The 25,021-nt window shown below is 39.9% G+C and overlaps 1 protein-coding gene across 1 annotated transcript in view; it reads right to left on the bottom strand.

Moving 5' to 3' along the window:
- Positions 1 to 5,861: 5,861 nt before the first annotated feature.
- PANK4 (pantothenate kinase 4 (inactive)) overlaps positions 5,862 to 25,021 on the bottom strand; it is a 178,875-nt gene continuing 159,715 nt past the window's right edge. Inside the window, exons 17-19 of the mRNA XM_053690347.1 lie at positions 23,454 to 23,554; positions 9,529 to 9,597; positions 5,862 to 6,265 (exon numbers count right to left, since the gene is read on the bottom strand). Of these exons, the coding sequence (XP_053546322.1) occupies positions 6,052 to 6,265; positions 9,529 to 9,597; positions 23,454 to 23,554 (384 nt within the window). The 3' untranslated portion in view covers positions 5,862 to 6,051. The remainder of the gene's footprint in view (positions 6,266 to 9,528; positions 9,598 to 23,453; positions 23,555 to 25,021) is intronic.

The raw sequence follows: 25,021 nt of genomic DNA, 5'->3' as shown, positions 1-25,021 counted from the left end.
CGTCCAAGTACGGTACTACTGCAATGCCCCTTGGTCTTAGAACCGCTAGAAGGGATCCGAGTACCTTTGTGAAAATCCTTGGAGCAGTGGCTAACCCGAATGGGAGGGCCACAAACTGGTAATGTTTGTCCAGAAAGACGAACCTTAGGAACTGATGATGTTCTTTGTGGATAGGGATATGTAGATACGCATCCTTTAGATCCACGGTAGTCATAAATTGACCTTCCTGAATTGTGGGTAGAATCGTTCGAATGGTTTCCATCTTGAACGATGGTACTCTGAGAAATTTGTTTAGGATCTTTAAATCCAGGATTGGTCTGAAAGTTCCCTCTTTTTTGGGAACTACAAACAGATTTGAGTAAAATCCCATTCCTTGTTCCGCCGTTGGAACTGGGTGTATCACTCCCATCTTTAACAGGTCTTCTACACAATGTAAGAATGCCTGTCTCTTTATTTGGTTTGAGGATAAGTGAGACATGTGGAACCTTCCCCTTGGGGGTAGTTCCTTGAATTCCAGAAGATAACCCTGAGAAACTATTTCTAGCGTCCAGGGATCCTGAACATCTCTTGCCCAAGCCTGAGCAAAGAGAGAGAGTCTGCCCCCCACTAGATCCGGTCCCGGATCGGGGGCTACTCCTTCATGCTGTTTTGTTAGCAGCGGCAGGCTTCTTGGCCTGCTTACCCTTGTTCCAGCCTTGCATCGGTTTCCAGGCTGGTTTGGTCTGTGAGGTATTACCCATTTGCTTAGAGGATGCAGAATTAGAGCCCGGTCCGTTCCTGAAATTACGAAAGGAATGAAAATTAGACTTATTCTTGGCTTTGAAAGGCCCATCTTGTGGGAGGGCGTGGCCCTTTCCCCCAGTGATGTCTGAGATAATCTCTTTCAATTCGGGCCCAAAGAGAGTTTTACCCTTGAAGGGGATATTAAGCAATTTTGTCTTGGATGACACATCCGCTGACCAAGACTTTAGCCAAAGCGCTCTGCGCGCCACAATTGCAAGCCCTGAATTTTTCGCCGCTAATCTAGCTATTTGCAAAGCGGCATCTAAAATAAGAGTTAGCCAACTTAAGTGCGTGAACCCTGTCCATAACCTCCTCATATGGAGTCTCTCTACTGAGCGACTTTTCTAGTTCCTCGAACCAGAACCACGCTGCTGTAGTGACAGGAACAATGCACGAAATGGGTTGAAGAAGGTAACCTTGCTGTACAAAAATCTTTTTAAGCAAACCCTCCAATTTTTTATCCATAGGATCTTTGAAAGCACAATTATCCTCGATAGGAATAGTAGTGCGCTTGTTAAGAGTAGAAACTGCCCCCTCGACCTTAGGGACTGTCTGCCATAAGTCCTTTCTGGGGTCGACCATAGGAAATAATTTCTTAAATATAGGAGGGGGAACAAAAGGTATGCCGGGCTTCTCCCATTCCTTATTCACTATGTCCGCCACCCGCTTGGGTATAGGAAAAGAGTCGGGGTGCACCGGAACCTCTAGGAACTTGTCCATCTTGCATAATTTTTCTGGAATGACCAGGTTGTCACAATCATCCAGAGTAGATAACACCTCCTTAAGCAGTGCGCGGAGATGTTCTAATTTAAATTTAAATGTCACAACATCAGGTTCAGCCTGTTGGGAAATTTTTCCTGAATCTGAAATTTCCCCATCTGACAAAACCTCCCTCATGGCCCCTTCAGATTGGTGTGAGGGTATGACAGAACAATTATCATCAGCGCCCTCCTGCTCTTCAGTGTTTAAAACAGAGCAATCGCGCTTTCTCTGATATGCCGGCATTTTGGATAAAATATTTGCTATGGAGTTATCCATTACAGCCGTCAACTGTTGCATGGTAATAAGCATTGGCACGCTAGAAGTACTAGGGGCCTCCTGCGTGGGCAAAACTGGTGTAGACACAGAAGGAGATGATGTAGAACCATGTCTACTCCCTTCATCTGATGAATCATCTTGGGCAACTTCATTATCTGTGACAGTATTGTCCTTACTTTGTTTGGACGCTCTGGCACAATTATCACATAATTTAGAAGGGGGAGACACATTGACTTTCATACATATAGAACATAGCTTATCTGAAGGCACAGACATGTTAAACAGGCTTAAACTTGTCAGTAAAACACAAAAACCGTTTTAAAACAAAACCGTTACTGTCTCTTTAAATTTTAAACAGAGCACACTTTATTACTCAATATGTGAAAAAATATGAAGGAATTGTTCAAAATTTACCAAAATTTCACCACAGTGTCTTAAAGCGTTAAAAGTATTGCACACCAATTTTCAGAGCTTTAACCCTTAAAATAACGAAACCGGAGCCTGTTACAGTTTTAACCCCTCTACAGTCCCAGCTACAGCCTTTGCTGCGACTCTACCAAGCCCAGAGGGGAATACGATACCAAATGACGCCTTCTAGGAACTTTTCCAACTATTTTCAGGTCCTCACACATGCATCTGCATGTCTTGCTCTCAAAAACAACTGCGCAGTAATGGCGCGAAAATGAGGCTCAGCCTACAACTGGGAAGGCCCTTCCTGACTGGAAAAGGTGTCTAACATAGTGCCTGACGTTAATAAAAAAACGTTCCCCAAGTTTATAAGTGTGAAATACCAGCATAAACATGTATAAAATGCCCAAATAAAGCAATCGATTTTGCCCATAAAAGTGTCTACCAGTTTTATAGCCCATATTAAGCCCTTTATTCTGCTTGAGACTAAGAAAATGGCTTACCGGTCCCCACGAGGGGAAATGACAGCCTTCCAGCATTACACAGTCTTGTTAGAAATATGGCTAGTCATACCTTAAGCAGAAAAGTCTGCTAACTGTTTCCCCCAACTGAAGTTACTTCATCTCAACAGTCCTATGTGGAAACAGCAAAGGATTTTAGTTACTGTCTGCTAAAATCATCTTCCTCTCACAAACAGAATTCTTCATCTTTTTCTGTTTCAGAGTAAATAGTACATACCAGCACTATTTTAAAATAAACTCTTGATAGTAGAATAAAAAACTACAACTAAACACCACATACTCTTAACCATCTCCGTGGAGATGTTCCCTGTGCAACGGCAAAGAGAATGACTGGGGTGGGCGGAGCCTAGGAGGGACTATATGGCCAGCTTTGCTGGGACTCTTTGCCATTTCCTGTTGGGGAAGAGATATTCCCACAAGTAAGGATGACGCCGTGGACCGGACACACCAATGTTGGAGAAATATAGGTTTGTAGACCATACATTCACACATGCATCTAAATTGGCATTGGTGGCTATTTCAGTTCGCACACTTTCAATGCCTGAATTTGTCTCTAGTAGTTATACAAACATTGCTGCATACTAGGAAAAGGTCTCTCTCATTAATTTACTATAGGGCCTTGGATACTTTTTCGACTTGGTAGAAGCATGATGTATTTGGGTTTATCTTCAGAATCTACATCCCAACACACTCAGTTCAAGTTTAAGCAATATCTGCCATTTTTGTGATTAAGTAGGCTCAACAACCACTTATTCTAATATAATATTATTTGGGGGGTTTTGAGCCTTGGCTCAGATCTTGCCAGCTACCAGGTCTAATTTTTCGCACTTGGAAGCTACAATGGATGCTCCATTTAAACCCTTATATGAAGTCTGTGGGGTCTTATTCTAAAAATATTTTTCATGTTACAATCATTTCAGCATTTCTAGATGGTCAAGTGAAACATCTCAACATATCCTTTCATCATGATAAAGTGGTTCACCACAAAGTGCCTGATTTCAGAATTTCACACTTCTAAAGTACATTATTCTAATGGCTTTCTGTCTTGACAATAAATATATGGCAAACCACTTTAGATGATATAGTGTGTTGCCTTTTCATCTATGTAAAGCATGCTATAGACATTAAAAAATCTATGTCCTCAAGGGCTTCGACGAGATGTGATGCCTGTCTGGAAAATCCTTCTCAAGTGGATTGTCCAGGCCATCACAAGGGCTTATAAAGAAAAGTCAGGAACCATATCCGGAGGGACTTAAGGTACACTCTGCCAGGGCTATGACTACCTCTTGGGCTTATCTGGAAAATACCACTCCAGATTAAATTTTTCAGGCACTAGTTTTGAAATCTCTGCATACTTTAATTTTGCATTGGATATCATAATCGTCCTCTGCTAAATTATCTCTTCACTAGGTTTTACCCATGATCCTAATACATAAAGCTTATAATATTACTGCAATTACAATAACATATTACCCTGCATGTTTCTGTGGCACGAAAGTTGGTATCAGACTCAGAACAGCCTATAGTTGGAGTCAGGGTAAGCCAAGGGTGATGTCAGGGCAAGGCCAGAAAATGTATAGGGAATTGAGCCTCTCCAGGACCGCCATAAATGTTTATTTCATGATTCAGAGAATATATTTTGTAAACAATTATCCAATTTACTTCTATTATCAATTTTACTGCATTCTCTAGGTATCCTTTATAGAAAGAAGAGCAATGCACTACTGTGAGCTAGCAGAACACATTGGTAAGCCAATCACAAGAGGTATAAATGTGCAGCCACCATTCAGAAACTAGTTCCCCGCTACTGAGCCTACCTAGGTATGCTTTTCAACAAAGGATACCAAGATATCTAAGCAAATTAGATAGCCAAAGTAAATTGGAAATTTGTTTAAAATTGTATGCTTTATCTGAAACATGAAAGACAAAAGCTGTGTTTCATGTCCATTTAAGAGCAAACTGGAAGAGTTAGTTAGTGACCATATTGATAGGCCAAGCTCTCTTCCTCCCCCTGGGTCTCTAACCTACAGCAACACAACTTCCAACTAGAAAAAATACAAACAAGGGTGACACAGGCCTATGAGGTAACTGACTCATTGTTTGTGACATGAGTCAATATCACTTTTCATCTAGTAATACTAGCCCCCTATTTTTGTACAATATATTTGCTCTGATGATTTGTGTAATATCCTTTCTATTGGATGTCAGTTCTATGAAATCAACCACCATTTCTGTAAATAAAACAAAACGTTCTTCTCTAAACTACCCCAGAACCTACTGCCTGTCAACCTGAGATCATGAACCTCTGTTTTGGTGGTGGTCCTTTTATTTCAAAAAATGCATTCATGGGTCCTGTTTACTCATTTGTGTCTGATAATGTTATGGGCAATATAGAAATTAGTTAATTTTAGGTAAAAAAAATATTATACTGGCTCTTGCTAGTGATGTAGACGAGTCGATTGACTGAAGTCACTTCAATGACGACTCACAATAAATGACGCACTGACTCGACTTGTATATTTTCAGCCATCGACTTGCTGTGTTCAGTAACAACGCATTCAGCCAGAAATGTTACGGAACAGAAAAGATTTCTTCCTTTGAACAACGCTCCCACATCACTGCTTTTTGCCTACCGGTCACTTAACGGAAGCAGTAATTTATGTTTGCCGTACCAGCTTTGATTTCAATAGCCCCCCCTACACACACACCCTATCACCACCACCACCTTTTTTTTGTTCAAGTTTGCTCCCAGACTCGTTATTTGAAGGTAGAGACTCGAGTAAAAGACTTGAATACATCACTGGCTCTTGCTATTATGTGTATAATATTTTGAAGATTTTCCTTTATTTTTTTGATGTTCGCTTCACCTTTCATGATTATGTTTGTATGATCATTTTGTTCAGCAAATCAAACATAAAAATATTCCATAGAAATAGGTAAAAAAAAAAAAAAGTCTCAAAACAATTCAAAAGAAAGAAAATTCTAAAGAATTTAGTAAAACGTATCAAAATAAATATAATTATTAAGTTACATATATCATAGTTGGATATTCTGGATACTTATGTAAACGTTTGAAGAGCCAGGAAAAAAAGGAATAGCCATAAACAGAAATAGTGTATATATAATTTAAATTTATTTATATATTTATACTGATCGTATTGCCCTTTTTTTGCAGCACAAAAGCACAATATAAATACAGATTTATTTTTAAATTCCCACCCACTGTAATAAAAATACATTCTTTACAATTGATGAATAAAACTAGTGCTTAGGAATGGGTTTGTACGGATTGAAGAGAACTTCATTTTGGTGGGGTCTCGTATTTAAAAACTACACTGAATAATTTGCCGCCCAATCTCTCAGCTAGCCACGAGTTCTTGATTACAGCCAATTTCAAACTTTCACAATGGAAGATGGCATAATAGTTGGTATGAATGGCTCGGCCCATGCCTTCGATGATAACCAAGTCCGTATTTCTTTCCTTGACCAGCAAGGCAAGGCCTTTGTCTAAGCGGCTGTAAAAAAAAGAAATATTGCAACTCATTAAAAGGTAATGGTATGTAATATTATTTTATAAGTATCTCCGATAAATGTGCAGTTACAGCAAAATCGAAGTTTTACTGCTGAACATGCATTTTCTAACATGTGATGTGTGCTGATATAGCCACAGTTAAAGGGACAGCAAAATTTCATTTTGACTTTTACTGTCCCTTTAAGAGACAGTGACCACTTTAACATATTTATCTGCTCTGTGTTGCTACAACTGTAAACAAGAAACAGTGACTACTATGAGATAAATCTTATATACCCAAGAATAGTAGTATACACTTTCCTATGTTATACTTGTATTGTGTAATGTAATCTTTTAAACACATAGCCAAGATTAGTCCTTTCATTTTCTAAACATTTGTATGTGATGAAATTAGTGTAACGTTGGTTCATTTCTGTTGTTACATTTCATTTGCACGATCATGTTGTAAGGTTACCTGCTTGTAATGCTATGATCAGTCTGCCGTGTTTCACGGATATAAACCCTTCGAGTTTATTAGCCTAACTAAAGGCCTCAGAATTCAACGGTCAACCTGAGATTTTCCTGTTGTGCATACATTTGCCTGAATAGGCATTTATTAAAGGGACAGTCAAGTCCAAAAAAACCTTACATGATTCAAATAGGGAATGTAGTTTTAAACAACTTTCCAATTTACTTTTATCACCAATTTTGCTTTGTTCCTTTGGAATTCTTAGTTGAAAGCTAAACCTAGGAGGTTCATATGCTAATATCTTAGACCTTGAAGGCCGCCTCCAATCTGAATGCATTTTGACAGTTTTTCACTACTAGAGGGCGTTAGTTCATGTGTTTCATATAGATAACATTGAGCTCACGCACGTGAAGTTAGCTAGGAGTGAGCACTGATTGGCTAAAATGCAAGTCAGTCAAAAGAACTGAAATAAGGGGGCAGTTTGCTGAGGCTTAGATACAAGGTAATTACAGAGGTAAAACGTGTATTATTATAACTGTTGGGTATGGAAAACTGGGGAATGGGTAATAAAGGGATTATCTATCTTTTTAACAACAAAAATTCTAGTGTTGACTGTCCCTTTAACTAAAGGCTTAGAGATGCAAGTTCACAGTTTTTCTTGCTTGGATCAATCAAAATTAAAAGGGACATAAAATAAAAACTTGTTCTTTCATGATTCGGATAGAACATGAAATAAAAAAAAAAAAAAAATGTTTTCCAATTTACTTGCATTATCAAATTCTCTTTACTTTCTTGGTATCCTTTGTTGAAAAGCTGGAAGATAAGATCAGGAGTGTGCACATGTCTGTATCACTATTTGGCAGCAATTTTGCAAGAGAACTAGATTGAAGCACTACATGGTTAAAAAAAAAAAAAGCGCTTCTGACAAGTATAGGATACCTATCTAAATATCTCTTCCAAAATTAACAACACGAGAAGGAAGCAAATGTGATCAAAGAAGTAAATTGGAAACGTTTTATAAATTGTATGGTCTGTCACGAAAGAAAAAAAAATAGGTTTCCTGTACCTTTAATTTGACAGCACTAGTTATCTTTGTTACAAACAGCTGAGTGAAACACTTGTTTGTATAGGAGAAGCTGGGAAACCTATGACACAAATGCCCAAGGTAACATTCATAAATATGCTGCACCCTAGGTGGGTAACATCATATAGAGTGGGCTATTAAGCACCATCCGTCCCCATTTGAGCACTTCTCTTCTATTTTTTAATCTCCCTACGAGTAATGGGGGCAACCAGTCGTAAACCTCTTGCTCGCTGTTCCCAAAGGGATATAGCTGCACCTCTACTGACAAGGCCCATATAGGCCGAAACGTACGTCTGGGGTTAGCTGTACAAATCATTTGTTCAGAAGAGAATTTCCTGGTATTTTGGGGTTGGACTGTACTTTTGAACGAGGTGAGTGATATACTACAGAAAAATTCTCTTCTGTGAAAAGCACAGATTGGGCAGAAAGAAATTGCACCCTGGGTGAGTTACTAAGCACCATCCATCTTCAATGGAGCACTTCTCTTATGTATTTAGTCTCCTCTTTCCACTCTTTTGCATCTCTCTCTTCCCCCTCCTCTCTCCACACACTTTTTTCCGTCTCTCCCTTCCCTCTTCCCTTCTCTCAGGCTCCCTCCCTCCTCTCTCTTTCCCCTTCTTTCGCTCTCCAATGTCTCTTATTATTACTACTACTAAGAAATGTTGTGCACAATATCTTCAAATAATAAATTATAATATGAATTAAGAAAAAAGGACAATGTCTTCTGCACAACCAGGTATACAATGAAGGTTTATATATTTAAAGGGCCAGAATACCCAAATGTTTAAACACTTGAAAGTGATGCAGCATAGCTGTAAAAACCGGACTAGAAAATATCACCTGAGCATCTCTATGTAAAAAAGAAAGATATTTTACCTCAAAAGTTCCTCAGTAGCCACATCCAAATATAAAGGATTTCTAAGCAGCATATTAGTATGTCTGTTCCGGGACAGCTGAAAGGATGAGCCTTGTGCACTCTCATGTTATTTCCCTATTCAGTGTAACAATGAAATCTCATGATAGTTAAGTCTAATCTCATGAGATCACAGTAAAATAGTTCATGACCTCAGCACTGCTGATGCCGATTGGCTGCTGTTCATTTCTTCATTTTTTTAAAAAAAATTTTACCTGCAGCTGGGAGCAGGTGAAGTATAACTTTTTACACAGAACTTACTCTGCTGAACTGAGGAGATTGTGAGGTAAAATATCTTCCTTTTTTACATAGAGATGCTCAGGTGATATTTTCCTGTCAGCTTTTTACAGTTATACTGCATCAGTTTCAAGTGATTTAGCATATGAGTATTATGTCCCTTTAAAGGACCAGTCAATGCAATAGATTTGCATAATCAACAAATGCATAAGGAGACAATGCAATAGCACTTAATCTGAACTTCAAATGAGTAGTAGATTTTTGTTAAATAAATTACAAAGTTATGTCTATTTCCACTCCCCCTGTACCATGTGACAGCCATCAGCCAATCATAAATGCATATACGTATATGCAGTGAATTCTTGCTCATGCTCAGTAGGAGTTGGTGACTCAAAAAGTGTAAATATAAAAAGACTGCACATTTTGTTAATTGAAGTAAATTGGAAAGTTGTTTAAAATTGCCTGTTCTATCTGAATTATGAAGTTTTTGACTTGAGTGTCCCTTTAAGATTTGCATTAGGCCTCACTAACTGTACTGCCAGCGACCTATATATTTGTACTCACCTAAGATCTAAACAAGGAGAACTGGAACCGGTTTGTACCAATATTAATCGGTCATCCTGTAAAGCCGACCTAAAAGAAAGCAAATTTACTTATTAAAAAATGGAAGGTATAAATAATGGCGTGTTTAGAAAACAGAAAAAAACCTCATTATATGCAAAAAAAGGCCAGAAAGCATAAACAAAACATAATTTATGCTTACCTGATAAATTTATTTCTCTTGTAGTGTATCCAGTCCACGGATCATCCATTACTTATGGGATATTAACTCCTCCCCAACAGGAAGTGCAAGAGGATTCACCCAGCAGAGCTGCTATATAGCTCCTCCCCTAACTGCCATTACCAGTCATTCGACCGAAAACATGCAGAGAAAGGAAAACCATAGGGTGCAGTGGTGACTGTAGTTTAATGGAAAAATTACCTGCCTTAAAGTGACAGGGCGGGCCGTGGACTGGATACACTACAAGAGAAATAAATTTATCAGGTAAGCATAAATTATGTTTTCTCTTGTTAAGTGTATCCAGTCCACGGATCATCCATTACTTATGGGATACCAATACCAAAGCTAAAGTACACGGATGACGGGAGGGACAGGCAGGCTCTTTATACGGAAGGAACCACTGCCTGAAGAACCTTTCTCCCAAAAACAGCCTCCGAAGAAGCAAAAGTGTCAAATTTGTAAAATTTGGAAAAAGTATGAAGAGAAGACCAAGTTGCAGCCTTGCAAATCTGTTCAACAGAAGCCTCATTCTTAAAGGCCCAAGTGGAAGCCACAGCTCTAGTAGAATGTGCTGTAATTCTTTCAGGAGGCTGCTGTCCAGCAGTCTCATAGGCTAACCGTATTATGCTACGAAGCCAAAAGGAGAGAGAGGTAGCCGAAGCTTTTTGACCTCTCCTCTGACCAGAATAAACGACAAACAGGGAAGACGTTAGTCGAAAATCCTTAGTTGCCTGTAGATAAAATTTCAGGGCACGGACTACATCTAGATTGTGTAGCAGACGTTCCTTTTTCGAAGAAGGATTAGGACACAAAGATGGAACCACAATCTCTTGATTGATATTCCTGTTAGTGACCACCTTAGGTAGGAACCCAGGTTTAGTACGCAGAACTACCTTGTCTGAATGAAAAATCAGATAAGGAGAATCACAATGTAAGGCAGATAACTCAGAGACTCTTCGAGCCGAGGAAATCGCCATTAAAAACAGAACTTTCCAAGATAACAACTTGATATCAATGGAATGAAGGGGTTCAAACGGAACCCCCTGTAAAACATTAAGAACTAAGTTCAAACTCCATGGTGGAGCAACAGTTTTAAACACAGGCTTGATCCTAGCTAAAGCCTGACAAAAAGCTTGAACGTCCGGAACTTCTGACAGACGTTTGTGTAAAAGAATGGACAGAGCTGAAATCTGTCCCTTTAAGGAACTAGCGGATAAACCCTTTTCTAAACCTTCTTGTAGAAAAGACAATATCCTCGGAATCCTAACCTTACTCCATGAGTAACTCTTGGATTCGCACCAATATAAGTATTTGCGCCATATCTTATGGTAAATCTTTCTGGTAACAGGCTTCCTAGCCTGTATTAAGGTATCAATAACTGACTCAGAAAAACCACGTTTTGATAAAATCAAGCGTTCAATTTCCAAGCAGTCAGCTTCAGAGAAATTAGATTTTGATGTTTGAAGGGACCCTGGATCAGAAGGTCCTGTTTCAGAGGTAGCGACCAAGGTGGACAGGATGACATGTCCACTAGATCTGCATACCAAGTCCTGCGTGGCCATGCAGGCGCTATTAGAATCACTGATGCTCTCTCCTGTTTGATTCTGGCAATCAATCGAGGAAGCATCGGGAAGGGTGGAAACACATAAGCCATCCCGAAGGTCCAAGGTGCTGTCAAAGCATCTATCAGAACCGCTCCCAGATCCCTGGATCTGGACCCGTAACGAGGAAGCTTGGCGTTCTGTCGAGACGCCATGAGATCTATCTCTGGTTTGCCCCAACGTCGAAGTATTTGGGCAAAGACCTCCGGATGAAGTTCCCACTCCCCCGGATGAAAAGTCTGACGACTTAAGAAATCCGCCTCCCAGTTCTCCACTCCCGGGATGTGGATTGCTGACAGGTGGCAAGAGTGAGACTCTGCCCAGCGAATTATCTTTGATACTTCCATCATTGCTAGGGAGCTTCTTGTCCCTCCCTGATGGTTGATGTAAGCTACAGTCGTGATGTTGTCCGACTGAAACCTGATGAACCCCCGAGTTGTTAACTGGGGCCAAGCCAGAAGGGCATTGAGAACTGCTCTCAATTCCAGAATGTTTATTGGTAGGAGACTCTCCTCCTGATTCCATTGTCCCTGAGCCTTCAGAGAATTCCAGACAGCGCCCCAACCTAGTAGGCTGGCGTCTGTTGTTACAATTGTCCAGTCCGGCCTGCTGAATGGCATCCCCCTGGACAGATGTGGCCGAGAAAGCCACCATAGAAGAGAATTTCTGGTCTCTTGATCCAGATTCAGAGTAGGGGACAAGTCTGAGTAATCCCCATTCCACTGACTTAGCATGCACAATTGCAGCGGTCTGAGATGTAGGCGTGCAAAGGGTACTATGTCCATTGCTGCTACCATTAAGCCGATCACCTCCATGCATTGAGCTACTGACGGGTGTTGAATGGAATGAAGGACACGGCATGCATTTTGAAGCTTTGTTAACCTGTCTTCTGTCAGGTAAATCTTCATTTCTACAGAATCTATAAGAGTCCCCAAGAAGGGAACTCTTGTGAGTGGAAAGAGAGAACTCTTCTTTTCGTTCACCTTCCATCCATGCGACCTTAGAAATGCCAGTACTAACTCTGTATGAGACTTGGCAGTTTGAAAGCTTGAAGCTTGTATCAGAATGTCGTCTAGGTACGGAGCTACCGCAATTCCTCGCGGTCTTAGTACCGCCAGAAGAGCACCCAGAACCTTTGTGAAGATTCTCGGAGCCGTAGCCAATCCGAATGGAAGAGCTACAAACTGGTAATGCCTGTCTAGAAAGGCAAACCTTAGATACCGGTAATGATCTTTGTGAATCGGTATGTGAAGGTAAGCATCCTTTAAATCCACTGTGGTCATGTACTGACCCTTTTGGATCATGGGTAAAATTGTCCGAATAGTTTCCATTTTGAACGATGGAACTCTTAGGAATTTGTTTAGGATCTTTAAATCCAAGATTGGCCTGAAAGTTCCCTCTTTTTTGGGAACCACAAACAGATTTGAGTAAAACCCTTGTCCTTGTTCCGACCGCGGAACCGGATGGATCACTCCCATTAATAAAAGATCTTGTACGCAGCGTAGAAACGCCTCTTTCTTTATTTGGTTTGTTGACAACCTTGACAGATGAAATCTCCCTCTTGGGGGAGAGAATTTGAAGTCTAGAAGGTATCCCTGAGATATGATCTCTAACGCCCAGGGATCCTGGACATCTCTTGCCCAAGCCTGGGCGAAGAGAGAAAGTCTGCCCCCCACTAGATCCGTTCCCGGATCGGGGGCCCTTGATTCATGCTGTCTTAGGGGCAGCAGCAGGTTTCCTGGCCTGCTTGCCCTTGTTCCAGGACTGGTTAGGTCTCCAGCCTTGTCTGTAGCGAGCAACAGCTCCTTCCTGTTTTGGTGCAGAGGAAGTTGATGCTGCTCCTGCTTTGAAATTACGAAAGGAACGAAAATTAGACTGTTTAGCCTTAGGTTTGGCTCTGTCTTGAGGCAGGGCATGGCCTTTACCTCCTGTAATGTCAGCGATAATTTCTTTCAACCCGGGCCCGAATAAGGTCTGCCCTTTGAAAGGTATATTAAGCAATTTAGATTTAGAAGTAACGTCAGCTGACCAGGATTTTAGCCACAGTGCTCTGCGTGCCTGAATGGCGAATCCGGAATTCTTAGCCGTAAGTTTAGTTAAATGTACTACGGCATCTGAAATAAATGAGTTAGCTAACTTAAGGGCTTTAAGCTTGTGTGTAATCTCATCTAATGGAGCTGATTCAAGTGTCTCTTCCAGAGACTCAAACCAAAATGCTGCTGCAGCCGTGACAGGCGCAATGCATGCAAGAGGTTGCAATATAAAACCTTGTTGAACAAACATTTTCTTAAGGTAACCCTCTAACTTTTTATCCATTGGATCTGAAAAGGCACAGCTATCCTCCACCGGGATAGTGGTACGCTTAGCTAAAGTAGAAACTGCTCCCTCCACCTTAGGGACCATTTGCCATAAGTCCCGTGTGGTGGCGTCTATTGGAAACATCTTTCTAAATATCGGAGGGGGTGAGAACGGCACACCGGGTCTATCCCACTCCTTAGTAACAATTTCAGTAAGTCTCTTAGGTATAGGAAAAACGTCAGTACTCGCCGGTACCGCAAAATATTTATCCAACCTACACATTTTCTCTGGTATTGCAACTGTGTTACAATCATTCAGAGCCGCTAACACCTCCCCTAGTAATACACGGAGGTTTTCCAGCTTAAATTTAAAATTTGAAATATCTGAATCCAGTTTGTTTGGATCAGAACCGTCACCCGCAGAATGAAGCTCTCCGTCCTCATGTTCTGCAAATTGTGACGCAGTGTCTGACATGGCCCTAATATTATCAGCGCACTCTGTTCTCACCCCAGAGTGATCACGCTTACCTCTTAGTTCTGGTAATTTAGCCAAAACTTCAGTCATAACAACAGTAGCCATATCCTGTAATGTGATTTGTAATGGCCGCCCAGATGTACTCGGCGCTACAATATCACGCACCTCCCGAGCGGGAGATGCAGGTACTGACACGTGAGGCGAGTTAGTCGGCATAACTCTCCCCTCGTTGTTTGGTGAAATATGTTCAATTTGTACAGATTGACTTTTATTTAAAGTAGCATCAATACAGTTAGTACATAAATTTCTATTGGGCTCCACTTGGCTTTAGCACATATATCTTCCTCTGAATCAGACATGTTTAACACACTAGCAAATAAACTAGCAACTTGGAAATACTTTTCAAGTAATTTACTATAATATGAAAACGTACTGTGCCTATAAGAAGCACAGAAAAAGTTATGACAGTTGAAAATTAATAAACTGAAAAGTTATAGCATCAAATCTTTGTAAAAAACACAATTTTAGCAAAGGATTGCTCCCATTAGCAAAGGATAACTAACCCTGATAGCAGAAAAAAAAAAAAAAAATACAGAAATAAACGTTTTTTTTATCACAGTCAACTACAATCTCACAGCTCTGCTGTGAGTGATTACCTCCCTCAAAACAAGTTTTGAAGACCCCTGAGTTCTGTAGAGATGAACCGGATCATGCAGGGAAGACAAACTTCTGACTGAATTTTTTGATGCTTAGCAAAAGCGCCAAAAAAGGCCCCTCCCCCTCACACATAACAGTGAGAGAGATCAGTAAACTGTCATAAATTAAATAAAACGACTGCCAAGTGGAAAAAAATAGTGCCCAAAACATTTTTTCACCCAGTACCTCAGAAAATTAAACGATTTTACATGCCAGCAAAAAACGTTTAACATTAATAAATTGAGTGTTATTAAAAAGCCTGTTGCTAGTCCCTGCAAATTAGGCTAAAGTTTTATGCATACAGTATAATTCCAGTGAAGTGCCATTCCCCAGAATACTGAAGTGTAAAATATACATACATGACAGCCTGATACCAGTTGCTGCTACTGCATTTAAGGCTGAGTTTACATTATATCGGTATGGCAGAATTTTCTCATCAATTCCATTGTCAGAAAGGAATAACACACTCCGGTGCTATTATAAAATAACAAACTTTTGATTGAAGGTATGAAACTAAGCATAATCACCACAGTCCTCTCACACATCCTATCTATTCGTTGGGTGCAAGAGAATGACTGGTAATGGCAGTTAGGGGAGGAGCTATATAGCAGCTCTGCTGGGTGAATCCTCTTGCACTTCCTGTTGGGGAGGAGTTAATATCCCATAAGTAATGGATGATCCGTGGACTGGATACACTTAACAAGAGAAATACTATTACCCCTGTCCTCTTTTTAAAGACATAATATTATTATCAACATAATAAATATCAAGATAATAAAATGTCACCTCTGTTGTAAGGCATTTTCTTTTTATAGAAGATTGTTATTATTACTTAAAAAGCCACTTGACTATCTTATCTCCTTTGTTGCAGCGAAATTAAAAAAGAATTAAAAAAATAAAATACAAATTAGGCTTGCACTAATCAAGCAAGCACTGTGCAGATGTAGTAAGGTCAGGGTTTTAGATACACCAGTTGCACTCTCACTAGGTGCAAGGAAAAAAACATAATTTATACTTACCTGATAAATTTATTTCCGGATATAGTGAGTCCACCAAATCATCAATTACTAGTGGGAATATCACTCCTGGCCAGCAGGAGGAGGCAAAGAGCACCACAGCAAAGCTGCTATATATGTCACTTCCCTTACCCATAACCCCCAGTTATTTAGCCAAAGGGAAATGGAAAAAGAAGATAACACAACGATGTAGAGGTGCCTGAGATTTTAGTTAAGAAATAACTGTCTTAAAATAAAGGGTGGGCCGTGGACTCACCATATCCGGAAAGAAATAGCTTTATCAGGTAAGCATAAATCCTGTTTTCTTTCCTAAGATATGGTGAGTCCACGGCTTCATCAATTACTGTTGGGAAGGGACACAGATGAATAGGGAGGGACAAGACAGGCAGACCTAAACAGAAGACACCACCGCTTGGAAAACCTTTCTCCCAAAAGAAGCCTTAGCCGAGGCAAAATAATCCAATTTGAAAAATTATGCAAGGAAGACCAAGTTGCAGCCTTGCAAAGACGATCCACAGAAGCTTCATCTGTGAAAATCCAAGAAGAAGAGACAGCCCTCATGTAATGAGCCATAGCTCTCTCAGGAGAGTGCAGCCCCGCAGTCTGAAACACAAAAATTCTCAACCAGAGAAAAGAGAAATAGCAGTAGCTTTCTGATACAGAGAAAACAAACAAAAAAACAGAAGGAAAAATATTAAGTACGAACAACATTCAAAGTGTACACACACGTTCCTCAACATATAAGAATGAGGACACAGAGAGGGAACAACAAATTCCCAAACAAATTTTCCACTTAGGATAAATAACCGCCTTATCCGGTTTGCACTGCAAAGTCAAGAGTGCCTAAACTCTCTGAGCAGAAGATATAGCAAAAAAAGAAAACTTCCAAGATAAAAATAATTAAAATCTATGGAAGGCCATGGCTCAAACTGAGCCTGCTGCAAAACCTTAAAACCAAGGTTAAAACTCCAAGAGGAGCAACAGACTTAAACACAGGCCTGATACTAACCAGGGTCTGACAAAAAGATTACACGTCTGGCACATCCGCCAGACACTTGTGTAAAAAAAATATAACACAGAAATCTGACCCTTCAGAAAACTGACTGGCAAACCGTCCTCCAGACATTCCCGGAGAAAGGGCAAAACCCCTAGGAATCCTGACCCTACTTCAAAGAGTGTCCTGAGATTCACACGAATCAGGGAATTTACACCATATCTTATGGTAAAAATTACCAGTAATAGGCTTGCAAGCCTGAATCATGGTCCAATGACTGAGTCAGAAAAACCACGCTTAGACAGAACTAAGCATTCAATCTCTAAGCAGAAAGCTTCAGAGAAAAAAAAAAAAAAAATGGACCCTGAATTAGAAGGTCCTTCCTCAAGAACAACCACCAAGGTGGAAGAAATACATCTCCGTTAGGTCTATATACCAGATCCAGCAAGACTATGCAGGAACTATTACAATGCTCACTCCCATTTGATACGAGTAATGACTTGTGGAAGGAGAGCAAACTGAGGAACAGGGATGTCAGACTGAAATCCCACAGAACCGCCAGGGTATTTAACTCCTGAAATGTAAAAAGTGAATAAACGAATGTGAGCGTCCGCCCACCAAACAATCCCCGTCAACCATGGCAAAGGAACTCCAAATTCCTCCCAGGTAGTTAATGTAAACCACTGAGATGAAATTGTTCAACTAAAACCTGAAAAAATGGTTAAGACAACTGAGGCCAAGCCATCAGAGCATTGTAGATCGCTCTCAACTCCAAGATGGTTATGGGAAGAGCAGACTCCTCTCAAGTCCATAGTCACCCACCTAACAGGCTAGCGACCGTGGTCACTCTTACTCTGTAAGGTCTCCGGAAGCATGTGCCCCGAGACAGATGCTCCTGAGAAAACCAAAAGATTCTGGAATGCGGGCAACAATCCCACTACCTCTCACAAGCTAACCAAGCAATCTACCACTAATTTTCCTCTCTGATCCACAGGGAAGAATCTCATGTCGAAAGATCTAGATCTATCCTCCATAACAGAGCCACAAGATCCCTGGTCCACTATCTAAACATGCATAATAGCAGACTCTCAGATGGAATCGAGCAAAGGGATGATTGTCCAATGAAACAACCATCAGACCAATTACCTCCATGTATTGAGCCACTGAAGGAACAAACAGAAGAGTACCGAAAGAAACAAGAAGAAAGAATCCTCTATTTTCTGACAAAAATATTTTCAGAGATAGGGAAACTAAGATGGTCCCTAAGAAAACTACCCCTGTAGCTGGAACAAGGGAACTCATTTTGAGATTCACTTCCCATCCGAGGGAATGAGAAAAGACAACAAGATCTCTGTATGAGAGTTTGCTTGTTAAAAAGATGGCACCTGAACCATTATGTCGTCCAGGAAGGGCACCACAGCAATTCCCGGAAACCTGATCACTGCCAAGGTAGCCCCCTCTGGGAGCCATGGCAAGGCCAAAGGGAAGAGTCACACTGAAATTGTTTGACATAAAGGCAAAACTCAGGAACTTGAAAATACACGTCCTCCAGGTCTATGGTCACCATTAACTGACCCTTTTGAACCAAAGGAAGAATGAAACCCCTGGTTTTAACCTTTAAAAGACGGTACCCTGAGGAAAAAAAAAAAAAAAAAAAGTGTTGAGACACTTTAGATCTACCATAGGACAAAAAATTCCCTCCTTTTCGGGAACCACGAATGGGAATGAACAGAATTCTAGACCCTGTTCCCTTACAGGAACTGGACCTAGCACTCACAGGGAAGAGATGTCCCAAACGCACTTCAAAAATGTTGCACGATTATCTGGCCTGCAGATAAATTGAGAGGTGGAACCCGTCTCTGGGAGAAAAGATATGAATTCTATGTATAAAACCTGAGATACTATATCCACAGCCTATCTGGGACATCTCATATCCATGTTTGAAGACAATCAGAGAGATTTAGCCCCCCACTTGGAAACCGATTCCGGATTGGGGGAAAACTCCTTTATGTCTATTCATTTTGTCTTGCGGTAGAAAAGACCTTTTTTCACCCGTAATATCAGAAATATTCCTGTCACAGCAGAATCAAACAAGGTCTTTCCCTTTTAAGGAAGCGCCAGAAGCTTGAACTCAAGAGAAAAATCCACTGAATATATCCACAACACCCCACGGGTTAGCTTAAGAACCTTAAATCTGTTCTGGATCTCCTCCAAAGGAGTCCCTACCAAATTGGAATCAAACCAGGCGCCCTACTAATAGGATGCCGCACTTGACCCAGTGGAAATACAAACTTCCATGTAAGCCTCCCGCTTAGTTCATTGACCCTGAAAAGAACAGTTATATTCTCTAGGAATCATAGTTCTCTTAGCCAGAGTAGAAATGCCCACTATAGACACTGTGCGCCATGATATTTAACGGAGACAGCGACAGGAAACATCCTTTAAAAGACAGGAGACAATGGGCTCAGAGGGCAACAATCAATCTTATAATTAAAGAGTTAAAAATTAATCATATAGCACAGAATTGAATATGCAAAACCGAAAATGTTTCAGGGTACAACATGCGTTCTAGGAACAGAATAGTTTGGAAAACAAAGAAATTGTGCCTCAATACATAACACTATTTCATAATAGAAAATAAACATAAATAAAAATTATTATGTACTGTCACTTTAAAAAACAGTACCACAGGCACAATAAATATCATCTGAACAATTATTATGTATGTCGTATGCATGATTTATTGAAGTATCTATTTAGTATGCAAGATCAAAGATTCCTTGACGTGCCACTCTTCTTAAAACATTAACGTACTCTCAAGATGCAGCGGTTCCTTTACTGCTATCAGTAACAACAACACTGAGCAAGAGACGGCAGAGCTCCCTGCCGAAATCACACAGAAAAGAAAAAGTTTTCTTCAGCCGAGAGAACGCCGCCCGGTTTAAACTTAGAACAGAAACCGAGAGGCGTGTCACGTACCACACTAGCAAGCTACTGGACTAGTCCTAGTTCCCAGAGAGAAAAAAATGCACACTCTCAGCATCTCACCCGCCAGGAAGGAGCTGCGCAATAAAGGAAACATGTCCAACGGACATGACTTTCCCCTGGTAATGGAAACGCAATTGAGACTTAAGCTCTGTTTGCCATAAACTCTTACCGTGTACATTTAGATGGACACCAGCGCATGTACCTCGTATGGTCTAAAAAGTTTGCACATCCAAACATTAAAAGACATTGTCAAAGATAATAACAACCCAGCTCTAATTAAATCTGAGAGCGAACTAGCCCACCTGTTAAATCTGTGTCTAAACAGAACTTAAATCCCTTAGATCCCAAAATGATGCAGCCAATTAGTCTAAAATCTTAAGTGCCAAATCTCCACCCTAAAAGATAGAAAGGCACTTACCTGTATCCAGCCATCCGTCAGGAGGACAGCTTACCCAATGTAAGAGGATGCCACTCCTCACAGAGGTCTGTAGAAAAAAAGAACAGAGTAAACCTACTTTGGCTTTCTATCTATCTAAGGGCAGCAACACCTCACTGGTTCCTAACTGCTTTAAAGCCACCACTACTCTACTGAAGAGATTAACGTGGACTACAGCTATACCCAGAACACAGGAAAGATCAAAGCAAACCTACTCTGGCTTTCAAAATAATAAAATCTTGCTTGTAGCGAAGCAATCCAATTTCCTTCAGACACCAAAACTTGACCTCCTCTTTGCACAGAAGGCAAAGAGAATGACTGGGGATTGTGGGAAGGGAAGTGATACTTAACAGCTTTGCTGTGGTGCTCTTTGTCTCCTCCTGCTGGCCAGGAGTGGTATTACAAACAGTAACTGATGAAGCCGTGGACTCACCATATCTTAGGAAAGAAACTACAATATTAAAAAGGAAAAATTGGGCCAAATAAATTCTGAAATTATACTACAGAGTTTTTTTTTTTAATCCATGCATGATTAAACACATTTGAAGTGAAGTGCAAAAATGTTAGTGATATGGTTTGTTAACATTGCAAAATCCATAACGCTTCAATTTTTGTGATCATAAAAAGTTTAAGTAATTTCTTATCGCTCGAGCGATAGTCTAGTGAGAGCCAACATCTGCACGTCAGACAGTGCAAGTGTGCAAACTCCTTTATATAATTAATTTCTTTAGTGTTGCGGTTCATGTTGGATACTGCTCGAGCACTAAGCTGACGATGTCTCTCAGTGCTATAATCACAAACGTATTCAAGTTTGCTACAAGGTTTAATGGAGACAGGCTTATGCTTTTAACAAATTTATTTTCATTGTTTAACCCCCTAAAGGATCAGTAAACACAGTAGATTTACATAATCAACACATGCAAGATAACAAGACAATACAATAGCATTTACTCTGAATTTCAAATGAGTAGCAGATTTTTTTTCTAACAAATTTCAAAGTTATGTCTATTTCCACTCCCCTTGTACCATGTGATAGCAATCAGCCAATCACAAATGCATATACGTATAGTCTGTGAATTCTTGCACATGCTCAGTTGGAGCTGGTGCCTCAAAAAGTTTAAATATAAAAAGAGTGTGCACATTTTTTTTATTGGAAGTAAATTGGAAAGTTGTTTAAAATTACATGCTGTATCTGAATCATAAAATTTTTATTTGACATGAGTGTCCCTTTAAAATCAAGGACCTACCCCTTAAGCTTTTTCCTGCCACTGTTGGCTAGAACTGTGATATTTTACCCCTTAGAATAAAAATGACAGCTTGTGTACAAGGTACGTAAACTGTTGTAAAGGGGTTAAAAGGGTTATTTAAAAAGCACTCCATACTACAAATACTAAAATTCTACTCAAAATTTTGCACTGAAGATTGCAAAGAATGTAACTGCTACTTTAATAAAACAAATATGTTAAATCAGAGTAAACATAAAAATAAACAGATTGTGTTAAAAAACATCAAACAACTTATTTGTTTTGATGCTAAATGAGCACTTAGAAATTCTCAGCGTAGCCACTGCCTGCAGCAAAATAAGAAAGCTACTATTACAAAACTTAATAGTCACATGATTTTTGCAGCAAAAGTCCTCTACTGAGCATGGGCAATAAAGTGTCTGCAGCTATTAGATGTCTCCTAGCAAACACTTTGAAAAGGTAAAGTTCCTTCTTTTATAGTCTCTACGGAAAGTAATGGACTCTTCACAAATAACTTAGATTTTTCAAAGTCATTTGATACAGTGTCACATGAGAGATTAATGCACAAAATTAAGGACTGGGAAAAGCTGAAAATGTTAGCTCATGAATAAATAACTGGATAAAAGATAGGGAGCAACGAGTATTAGTGAATGGGTCATACTCAGATTGGACAAAGGTAATCAGTGAAGTCCTCCAGGGATCAGTACTGGGCCCTGTTCTTTTTAATATTTTTATAAATGATTTGGAGCAAGGATTAAATAGCAACATCTCTATTTTTGCAGATGACACTAAGTTAAGTAAGGTCATTAGGTCAGAGCAGAATGAACTTTCGTTACAAAGGGATCTGCAAAAATTAGAAGTATGCAGGACCGTCTTTAACACAGGGCAAAAGGGGCAGCTGCCCTGGGCCCAGTCTCTGTTGTTCATACCAGACTGCTGATGTGACATGGGGAACACACACATTCAGTCCTAATACTGTCACAGTCAAAAGTACTCTGCTTATATTTTTTTTTTTAAAAACTGTGCCAGACCGTGCCGGTGTCATGCCAAGCTAGTGCCATGTGCTGTTTTAGATGTGCACTGTGCAGCACTGAATGCAAAGCCCTAACTCGGCATCCAGCCATTTCCCACTGCATCAGAAAAGGTCCTATTGGGGTTACCACTGTTACCAGGTAACTGCTCTGGTGGTGGGGATAGTTTCTGGGTAGGGCTGACTGTAGGCGCATGCAGCAGAAAGCTGGAGCGGCAGGCACATGAGGATTTGAGCATCTGTGCAGCTGCATACACTGCTCTCTTCAGTCTTGAGGCTGTGTGACTCATCTCACACTGTATCCATGCAGTCTTGGACAGACAGCATCCAGTCTACTGGTCCCCTTAGCCCTGCTCTTTCTGCTGTGGCCCTAAGATCAACTAACTGAAGTTTGTTAGGAGAATAGTGCTTTGTAGAAAGGTGTCAGTGGGAAGAATAAGTGAGTGCACACACGCCCCTCCCCATGCAGCATTGTCTAGTTCAGGGTGAGAGGGAACTTGTTCCTAGCAAAGAAGCGACATGTGCTGGTGTGGCTGATGTATAGCGTCATGCTGATACTTCACACATTAATGTAAGGTTTATTTTTATAGTTTTTATTTTCTCTCTGTCTCAGATTTTACAGCTTCCCATAGTAGTTCTGCTGTTCCAGTCAGTAAACTTATATTTGTCTGCACCTCCATGCTTCCTCCTTTACCTTGCTTTGCTCCTGTTGGCTGCCCTAAATCTCTTTAACCAGCTAACCTCACACCAGAATCACATTCAAAAGAATATTAAATGAATCCACAGTGGAGGAATTTATATATTTATTTACTTACTATTTTATTATTAGTACTGCTTAGGTCCAGTTTCACATATTGCATATTTCACAATATGAAATAATCAGTGTTTAATATGATTTAGAGAAAATCAGCAGCTGTAAAAGAAAACTTACTGTACAGTAGAATCCATTGCAGCAATCCGCTCTATGACAATCAGAGATTCATTGTAAGTTACATCATTTAAAGCTGGTCCAGAATTACATGCCAGAATGACCTGCAAGAACAGATATACTGTATATCACAAACCTGCAGACATATCGTCTTGTGTCTTCCTTATGATAATGCATATGCAATATGGATAATGAATACTACAATACACTATTATGCCCATACACACAACCAGCCATAGTTTATTTGCATGGACTTAGAGGATTGTATATCTACAGTGCATAGATTCACAGTAACTGACTGTCTTTGTTATCACTTTAAGACCTTGCACAACTAATCAGCCTGTAAATATTTAGTTTTAATGTTAAAGGGACAGTCTACCATAGAATTGTTATTGTTTTAAAAGATAGATAATCCCTTTATTACTCATTCCCCAGTTTTGCATAACCAACACAGTTATATTATTGTACTTTTTACCTCTGTGATTACCTTGTATCTAGGAACCTTCTTCCAGCCCCTGATCACATGACTGACTGTTTATTATCTATTGTCTTAACTTTAGCATTGTTTTGTGCTAAATCTTAAATAATCCCTTGTGCCTGAACACAGTGTTATCTATAGGGCCCACATGTACTTTCTGTCTCTTTGTGTTGAAAAGGAATTTAAAAAGCATGTGATAAGAGGCAGCCCTCAAAGGCTTAGAAATTAGCATATGAGTCTGCCTAGGTTTAGTTTCAACTAAGAATACCAAGAGAAAAAAGCAAATCTGATGATAAAAGTAAATTGGAAAGTTGATTAAAATGTCTAGTCCTATCTAAATAATGAAAGTTTAATTTTGACTAGACTGTCCCTTTAAAGCCTGTGGGGAACACATCTGTACTACCCCATCCCATAGCTTTGAATAGTGGTGCTTGTACCATCTGTTAATGACTCAATTTGTTAAAGGCTGACATGATACAAGCTCCACTGCTGCTCTGTGCAGCTGCAGTATTTAAATTGCTAGTGCACTGAGTGTTAACACTAAAACAGTGATAACTTTAACTAGAAGCATTTTTGCCAATACATGTGTATTGTAAACATGTTTCTATTCAAATATGTAATTTTGACCAGAATGTCCCTTTAACATTAAAACAATTAAAAGTAGGATATTGGTAGGAGACCTGGGAGGATAGTATATATACACAGTGCATAGATTCATTGCAACTTACTGAAACAGTCTCTTATATTTAAAGTACACATAACTGAAACATAATGACCAATTGGAATCCCATGTGGTAATTCTGTAGTGACTGGCAATTCAAAACCCAAAGAAAATGGTGTATACAGCACAACTGACAGTGCTCGGTGCAAGGGGTTAACTGCCAATCCCCAAATATAATCCAAATATGCACAGTTCACCAGCACAGTATGGTAAAAAAAATCTTTATTAAAGACCCATGTTAAAATAGCAACGTTTCGGGGTTAACCCCTTAGTCATGCCATCCTGATGATGGCATGACTAAGGGGTTAACCCCGAAACGTTGCTATTTTAACATGGGTCTTTAACAAAGATTTTATTTTTTACCATAATGTG

This window comes from Bombina bombina, chromosome 8, assembly GCF_027579735.1.
Source record: "Bombina bombina isolate aBomBom1 chromosome 8, aBomBom1.pri, whole genome shotgun sequence".
In the NCBI taxonomy this organism is placed as follows: domain Eukaryota; kingdom Metazoa; phylum Chordata; class Amphibia; order Anura; family Bombinatoridae; genus Bombina; species Bombina bombina.
Note: the sequence above shows the minus strand (reverse complement) of the source record. Positions and strands in the feature narration are given on the sequence as shown.